An 8,664-nucleotide genomic window follows, 5' to 3' on the forward strand; every position below is an offset into this window, starting at 1 on the left:
CAGCAGGTTCTCTGTCATCACGTCTCTCCGGTGATCTTCTCTGTTCCTCCAGCTGCTTGTGGAAACGTTGATTCCACGTCCAGGTGTGTTTCTATCGCTGAGTGGAAATCAGACGATGTCTCGATCTTTAATCTTCTCTGAAAGCATATTCAGAAGATTTGGAACAAAATGGTGGATTTGTGTCTGAGGCCTCAGGAAACTTCCACCGACGATTATTTAAAAAAAGAAACAATCACTGAGTTTGTGTTTTCCTGCCGTGCCATGACGACATCATCAGGACGAGTTTTCTTTTAGTTTCCATCTCTGACTGGAAAATAATATGGCCGACAGGAAAGCTCCCAAAAGTGAAGCCACAGCTTCTTGATTGCCCCCTGGTGGCTGACTACAGTCACTAACTCTTCTCCTCCGTGTTAGCAGACATGGACCAAACAGAGAAATCAAAGTAGAAGTTGGAATGTTTGTTAAAGATGTTTCTGATCCGTTTGGTTTCGATCAGTTATTTGATGATATCAAATTGGCTCATGATTGACAGCAGAGACTGATTGGTCGAGGGCATGTGTGGGCGGGACCTTGAGACCGCGGCTCCAGTCCACGACCTCTACTGCAAAGACTCCAAAGGACACAAGATGGCGGCGTTTGTATCCCAGATATTTTAGCTTCATTTTTTTGTGCGACGGCAGGAAGTGGAGACGTCTGAGCACAGAGAGGAGGAAACGCACAAAGAAGCTTTGCACATGATGAACTGTTCATTATAAGGGTTTATTTCCACTTATTAGAGCGAGAAGTTTATTTTTTAGTATTTTCATGTTGCACGTTTGGTGGAAGCTCGACTTCACTTTCTGGAGCTGGACTGTCGCTGCACTGACACAAAGGGAATTTGATCAAAGTCCCAATTTGCCTTCAATAAATATCCATCATCTGAGAAACATGACACCTTCTCTGATAAACAGACAAATGTCCTGAAATCCTATTAAAAGGTTTAATCTCCCATTTTCTGTAAGATGTCACTTTGCACAGTAGAAACAACTAAACCTTATTTTTAAGATTAAAGATTAAGCTGCAGAATATCTTCAATAACAATACTCGGGCCTGAAGTCGAGAACGTGCTCATAGAGTTTGTGTTTATTTGGGGTTAGATTGACCTGAGTTAGATTTGAATGTTCTACACTTACAGAGAAATCACTTTGTTGTTTTTAAAGTTTCAATATTTAGAGTCAAAATCATTAAATACGACAACTCACAGAAAATATCAAATATATATTATATTATACTTTTAAATATTAATTACTCCTCTGCGATTTGGAGTTTCTTCACATCAACAGAAACTTAAGATCATTTATTTTTCTCTTGTGCAAAAGTATAAAAACCTATTTTAAGAGGATTTGTCCTCAGAAATGTACAGTTTGTAAAAGATGAATGTTTGTGAAGCTGGAATATAAAAACGCTGCAGGCTTCACGTGGAGCTGACGCTGCTGCGATATAAGATTTTATTTTTAGCATCGCTTATGCTGCTGATGGTGTTATTGTCGGAGCGGGGGGGACAAATAAACCTCCACAAATGATTAAAGCTGAAATTAATTTTTCATTTCCTGTTTGGGAACTTGTACATAATGTATTTCGGGGGGGGGGGGGTTGTTGCAGGTGTGTCGGAGCAGAAACTCTCCAAAGCTAAAGTTCAGTTTCTGACAGTTACAGTTGAAGATTCAAACATCGTCACATAATCAAAGGAATGTCGGCTCATCAGTAAAGTGTCATCTCCACTGAACTGAAACACATCCAGTGAAACTTCACTTTCCATTTCTGATCAACAACTGCTTCTGTTTTCTTTACCTTTATTTTGTTAAGAGATCTAAGGTCTCAAGTTCAAACTGTCTTGTTGTTCCTTTGATGTCAAAGAGAATCAAAGCAAATGTAAATGTAAATAAGCCTCTTTCACCTGATGAGTCATCACCGTCCAGACGCTGCTTCAGCTGAACTGTCGTCGTCTATATAATCAGAATGTAAAAAGCATCTATGGAGAAATAAACAAAATGTGAACGTGAAAAGAGAAACGACTTTAAAGACCTCGTGAAGCGGAGATTTGAGCTCATGAAGAAATGAGAGAACATGAATCAGCTGATGCTCCTCAGCCTTCAGCCACAGGGCAGGTGGAGTCTCTGTCAGCATGTTTTTGAGCAAGGCACTAAACCCCGGATTTAAATGTGACAACTAAATGCATGAATGAAATGCTGTGTCCTCCCCTAGTGGCCGGTGCAGGTGTTGCATGTGATTTTAGGAACCTGGACTCTGTTCTCCATCACTTCACAAGTAAAGATACGTGGTCCCTGTTTCACGAGGTCTTTGACTTGTTCTTTGTTCTGACTCAGTTTAATGCAGCAAAATGAAAAGTGGCAAATAAACGATGTTGAAAGTCTCTGTTGTAGGTTTATTGTTTTTTAAATGCTTAAATGGATTGAAAGGGACCAAAAGACATTGAATCAGCACGATCACACACGATCTCAGTGTCCAGGTGCTTGGTCCACGTGGTCGGTTTGTCCTCCTCCTGGTCGGGATCGAGGAGCCTTGGCCATGTGTCCTTTCTTCTTACATGTCCGGCATCAATCTGGTCCTTTGCCGGTGACCGTTTAACAAGAATCCTGTTTTTCGTCCCTGGTGCCTTGGAAATGGCGTTAGCACTTTGTTCCGTCCCTACGTGTCTCAGTCCCACATCATGAGCGCCTGCCAGAGAACAGGTCTTTTGTGCTTTCAGCAAACAAATCTGTCCCCGACGGCTTCGTCCACAAAGTGGATGCTAGCTTCTTTATACTGGCCAAATACTTATGGACTCGTCTTTAGCATTAACGCAATTAACTCCGACAACTCTTTCTCAGACGGCCTTAAGGGGCGGGCACAAGTCCATCGGTTCTTTCTGCCCACAACAGTCAAGAAAACGGCTTTAGCCTGTTTGCCATGAAGAACTTTACTGACCTTTGCAAACAGTCGACATGATCAGGACGAGTTTTCTTTTAGTCGAGGTAAATAGTTTCACGGCTTCTTTGCCCATGAACAAGAAGAACCTGTGCACCATGCCTTTGGGTTTGGGCTTGGTCAGGTGATATGCTACAGTGGAGACGACTTCCTGCTCAGTGGATGAGTCCGTTCTCTGGAGGGCGATCAGCACCACCTGTGCAGAACCAAACTTCTTCAGCAGGTCTGCGTAGATGGCCCTGTGGAGCCCGAAGCTCCTTATGGTGATTTCAAAATGGAAGTCCTTCACCTCGACCCAGGTTTTTTCCAACAGACGAGTGACGGTGTTCTCTACATTTGAAGCACGAGACCCACTTGCTCCCTTGATGGCCTTCGAGATCACCTTCTCCAACAGTATCCAGACCAGTGTCTGTCGATCCTCTGAGTTCAACAACTGACCCACTGTTCCCCTCCTGGCGCCCGGGCGCTGCAGATCGATGCCCATCATGGCGAGTCGCACCTCGGCCCCTTGTTTCATGGCCTGAGTGTTCAGCCACCAGCTGGTCAGGCCCATGAAATACTGCACCTTGTGCCACGCCTCCTCACAGATCTCAGCATCTGACTTGTGCGGCGCGGTGCATCTGCAGATGACGTGAAACAACTCAAAAACAAAGTCCTGGTCTTTCCCACTGAAGGCGTTCTTCAGACTCCAGAACTCATTCACATAATCAATGTGTTTTTCTCCTCGATCGGTCACCTGACCAAGCAGAGCGTCGGTCACAGAGAAGAGCGGCAGCGTCTGCAGTCTTCTGCCCAAGTGGAACTTGGTATTAATCTGTTCCATGATGTGATACAGTAAAGCTCTGATGAAGTGCACGGACAGAAGGACCTCGATCTTGCCGGCTCCTCTTTGCGACGCCGCTCTACGATGTCGCACAGACATTTTATCTGAAACCTTCTGGATCTCCAGAGAAGTTTGAGATTTCAGCTGCGATCTCTCCCGGTCCTGGACGTTGTTCAGAAGTGGGGCACTGATCTTCTCCGCCTGTTTGCTGATTATTACAAAAATTGCAGAAGCAACATCCAGACGTCCAGAGCGAAGGGGCTGGATGTCCTCTGTCACACGGTTCTTCTGATAGGACGGTCTGAATGGTTTCAATCCTAACGTCTCGAGTCTGAACACAGAAAACAAGTGGCAGGTGAGACCCATCATGGTGTTGAGTCTGTGGGGGGCGGGGCCTTGTGAAGCTATCCTTTCCGAGAACATGATGTTTTGCAGGATGGCGTTGACTCTCTTCACAAACTCTTCAACGAGCAGCGTCCTCAGGAGATCCACCTCCTCACACTGGACCTGATCCTCGTCATTCATCACCGCTCCGAAACTGAAGAGGATCGGGTCGCCCACGATGGAGCGAACGTTCTCCTCCATCACGACCACGACTCCATGGTCGAGGTTCTTCACCACAGCACGAGAGCCGCACGCTAGGAGCTCCAGAAGCAGCTCGGCTAGCCGCGTCCTCGTGGCGCCGTCCGGCTCAGAGGAGGTCATCAGCTGGAACTGCTCCACGGTCATCTCTTTGAAAAAGGACTCGATCAGAGAATGTTCTGACCCCGGCTTCTCTGACATCACATCCCACTTAGTGGCTTTTCTTGGTTTTCTCTTCATGGTCGATCGCCTGTGTTTGATCAAGAGGTTGCTTCCTGCTGCTCAGTCACTGAGGTGAAGTATAAAGGATAAACACATTCTCATTAATAATGGGAAATGAACCATATCAAAGATCAAAGGTTCCCTTAAGATCAAATGATCAGATCATAGATAAATTATTATTCCCTATTGAAGAGAGAGGTCACTAGAGCCACTAGATGGCGCCGTGCACCTGGATGTTGGTTTCCACCCGAAAATCCAAAAGTAACTTACTTCTGGATTTTCAACCTTTATTGAAATAAACATTGGAGGGATATTTTTAATAAACATCTGAAAAAAATATATATATAATCATAGGATCATAATATACTGTTTTATTCTACACTTATCTTAAGGGATATTCTCCATCATTATCCTTTGATATAGAAAATACTGTACTATTACTATACTTCTATTATACTATAGTATCTCTCTCTCTCTGTCACTCTCTGTCTCTCTCTCTCCCTCTGTCACTCTCTCTCCCTCTCTCTCTCTGTCACTCTCTCTCTCTCTCTCTGTCACTCTCTCCCTCTCTCCCTCTCTCTCCCTCTCCCTCCTCCTCTCTCGCTCTCCCTCTCTCTCACTCCCTCCCTCCCTCCTCCTCTCTTGCCCTCGGACTCAGATTATCTCCATCGTCCTGCTGCTGCTGAGATGTGAGTACTTGATTCATTTTAATTCAAACCTGTAAAATCAGTGAATATCTTCTTCTCTTCCTCAGTGAAACTCCGTCGTCCTCAAACATCAGTTTGTTTTTGGACTTAAATATATCGTCTGTTGTTTTTAATCCACTGATTCAGCTGCTAAACTGACGGATGCACCTTTAATTCAGCCTCAGAAACAGATGCATCAGATCTGAGCTGCAGACGAAACCGTTAGAAAAACAAAACCATCTTTAATATCAAGTATTTCTGCTCGTCTGGGAAGGGGGAGGGGGGGGGGGGTTATTATAGCGTGCATGTTTATCTCCATCAGTCAAATCCAGTCGAGTCCGTCAGGAGCTGCCGCTGCCGCTCTAATCTCAAACCTACAACTCCAACAATAACCTGTTTCAAACCTGTTTCATACTTCTGTGTGTGTGTTTGTGTGTGTGTGTTTGTGTGTTTGTGTGTGTGTGTTTGTGTGTGCCAGTGCGTGTGAGTGTGTGTGAGATGAGACATGTTTAAATTATTGAATTAGAGTTTTTTTCTTAACTGTTTCTGTTTCATTAAGTCGCTGCTAAATCACTAAGTACTCAGACTCAGAGTAGCAATACTACAATGTAAAAATACTATTGTACAATGTAAAGAAGTAAGTGAAGTGGAAATGTAGCGTAGTGAAGATAAACTGTTGCATACAAAGTAAAGTTGCAATTTGATGATGTGAAAAGTAGCAACACTACAGATTGGAAATATTCTCATAGAAAAATAGTAAATGTGAGTGTAAAGTAAAAGTAGTACCACTAAAGTTACACCAGAAAGATACTTTTGTTCAGTTCTGTTTTCTGACGTCTGAAGTTTAAACCGAGCTGATTGGGTGAATTCTGACCTGGATGTGTCACATGACCTCCTGAGCCGCTGCCACACATTCTCCTTTTTGCTTCGTCTCTCTTCCTGTCACATGACCTCCTGAAGGTCGACTCCAGAGGCTGCAGGGACTCCAGGAGCGCCCGGGGGCCCCCAGGGGGAGGGGGGCCCCTCGGCTGCGGCCCCCAACCTGACGAGTAACAGACGACTGCAGCAGACGCAGGCGCAGGTGGACGAGGTGAGGACGGACAACACTAACTCACTATTAGTAAAAATTAGTCATTCAAATATTTTTTCACTTAAAGAATCAAACTCACAAACATGAGCAAAATGTTTCCTCAAATCAGACCAGAGTTAATTATTAGAATTCTTTGTTTTCATCATAAATGTCGCTCACTTTGCATTTAGTAGAATTTGTGGTCTCTGAGCAGTTTGAGTGACACGTCCTCTCGTCCGTCAGGTGGTGGACATCATGCGCGTGAACGTGGACAAAGTCCTGGAGCGGGACCAGAAGCTGTCGGAGCTGGACGACCGGGCGGACGCGCTGCAGGCCGGAGCCTCGCAGTTCGAGAGCAGCGCCGCCAAACTCAAGAACAAGTACTGGTGGAAGAACTGCAAGGTGAGAGGGTGTGGCTGCGTGTGGTCGTTTCCCATCATGCATCAGTCCCACTCAGACTCTGAAGGAACAAGGATTACAAATAAAGATGGACGACATGACAGCTCCAAAAGTGAAGCCAAAACATCTGGATCTCCCCCTGGTGGCTGGATGCAGTACAGGTCATAAACCATCCTCCATGTTAGCAGACGGGACATGGACCAAGTTAATTTAATCTAATCCAATCAATCTAAGTTTGTTCAAGTTTCTGATCAGTTTGGTTTTAATTCGTTATTTGATGATGTAAAAACATTTGAGACTGACTCCTGATTGGTCGAAGGTCCTCGATAACATGGCTCCGTTCCAGCTCCATCCTCCATCATCCATCCTCCATCATCCATCCTCCATCCATCCTCCATCATCCATCATCCATCCTCCATCCGGTATCAGCTTCCAATCTATTTTTATCTCAACGTCACTTTGACAAAACCCCGCCTCCGATAGTCAGAGCTGTTCCATGTCGTCCAATCAGGAGCTGCCATTCACAGAGCTAGAAGAGGATTAACGTCCAGCAACCAGGAAGTGAGAGGGGGGAGAGAGAGAGAGAGAGAGAGAGAGAGAGAGAGAGAGAGAGCTCAATCTGGATTACAGAGATTCTGAGATTAGAGAACCAGCTGTGATCTGTGATATAACTCCGCTCACACACACACACACACACTGCTTTGTTCTTCTCTACTTGTGAGGACCCTCGCTCGCCTCGTGTCTAATTGATCGAATGACAACGAGCTCCTGATCTTTGTCGAATCAAATCTTCATCCTCAAACAAACATGATGAAGAGGTGATGATGATGAAGAAGTGATGATCAACCAACACGTCCTCACAAAGACAGAAGGACCCCAGAGAACAACACACTTTCAATCCACTCACATCTGCTTCCTCCCTCTCTCTCTCCCTCTCTCTCTCTCTCCCTCTCTCTCTCTCTCTCCCTCTGATCACATGTTCTTGTTAATCTCTCTCGCCCTCCTCCCGTCAGAGGTGATTTCCTCTCAGTCTGCAGCTCGGATTTATTTAAACACAAACAAACACACACATATATTGTAAACGTAGAAATATAAAGATATAAATTCAAACGCACAGTTTCACTGAAGAAACTGAAAAAACAACCATGAAAACCAAAAAGCATTTAAACACAAACACATGATGACCAGCGTTCTCTGATTCGACAACAACAACAACCAGAACAACACAAAACACGTTTGAATACTGGAAAACATCCTGGAAATAATTTAGCTTGATGCAAATGTTTGTTCTTCTACAGGATTATGATGATTATTATTGTTATTCATTTTTGTATCATCATCAGTGTGATTTTTCTTTGTCTCCAGATGATGATCATCATGTCCGTTATCGGTGTCATATGTGTGGGAGTCGTCTTCTGTGAGTATCAAACTTCACTCTCGAGTTCGAAATGTTCCTGTTGCATCACAGCTACGAGTTAAAATTGTGTTTATAGATTATATAAATGTTTAGTTTAACACTGACATGTCGAATAGCTCCTCTGGCGCCACCCTCTGGTCAACATGCTCATTTCTCATGATGCAGGTGACAGGTTATCACCAATGTTTGGAGTTTTTATTTATTTTTCTTTAACCTCCAACATGTTGGTTATGTTTTGTTTCTTACAGATTACGAAAAATAGGAAGTAGCTCAATAAATGTTGGTGTAAAACTTTCATGGATTTCTCAGAGAGTAACTGTAAATAACATATATTTTGAGGACTGATATTTTTGGTGCAGATCCAAACAATCATCTGGATCTTCTGAATTTAATAATTAGAGTAAAGAGAAACAAAAAATCTAGATCTGCTTCTTGATGTGAATCTGGACCAAACGTTATCGAGTTCTTCCGACTCAAACCTCATCCTTCACCAAGTGAC

The 8,664-nt window shown here is 44.0% G+C and overlaps 1 protein-coding gene across 1 annotated transcript; it reads left to right on the top strand.

Annotated features, from left to right (window-relative positions):
* The first annotated feature begins 4,809 nt into the window (after positions 1–4,809).
* LOC128461460 (vesicle-associated membrane protein 2-like) lies at positions 4,810–8,427 on the top strand. Its single transcript, XM_053446383.1, has 5 exons — positions 4,810–4,829; positions 6,241–6,370; positions 6,593–6,751; positions 8,114–8,189; positions 8,414–8,427. The coding sequence occupies exons 1-5, from the start codon at positions 4,810–4,812 to the stop codon at positions 8,425–8,427; spliced, it is 399 nt and encodes a 132-aa protein (XP_053302358.1).
* Positions 8,428–8,664: the final 237 nt, after the last annotated feature.

This window comes from Pleuronectes platessa, chromosome 18 (genome assembly GCF_947347685.1).
Source record: "Pleuronectes platessa chromosome 18, fPlePla1.1, whole genome shotgun sequence".
NCBI lineage: Eukaryota > Metazoa > Chordata > Actinopteri > Pleuronectiformes > Pleuronectidae > Pleuronectes > Pleuronectes platessa.

Bases quoted from the DNA above. Each gene is read 5' to 3' on its own strand.
- LOC128461460 (XM_053446383.1), top strand. From the start codon at position 4,810: ATGGCGCCGTGCACCTGGAT. The intron at 6,371-6,592 runs GTGAGGACGGAC...CTCGTCCGTCAG, and splicing joins CGCAGGCGCAGGTGGACGAG to GTGGTGGACATCATGCGCGT. The intron at 6,752-8,113 runs GTGAGAGGGTGT...CTTTGTCTCCAG, and splicing joins ACTGGTGGAAGAACTGCAAG to ATGATGATCATCATGTCCGT.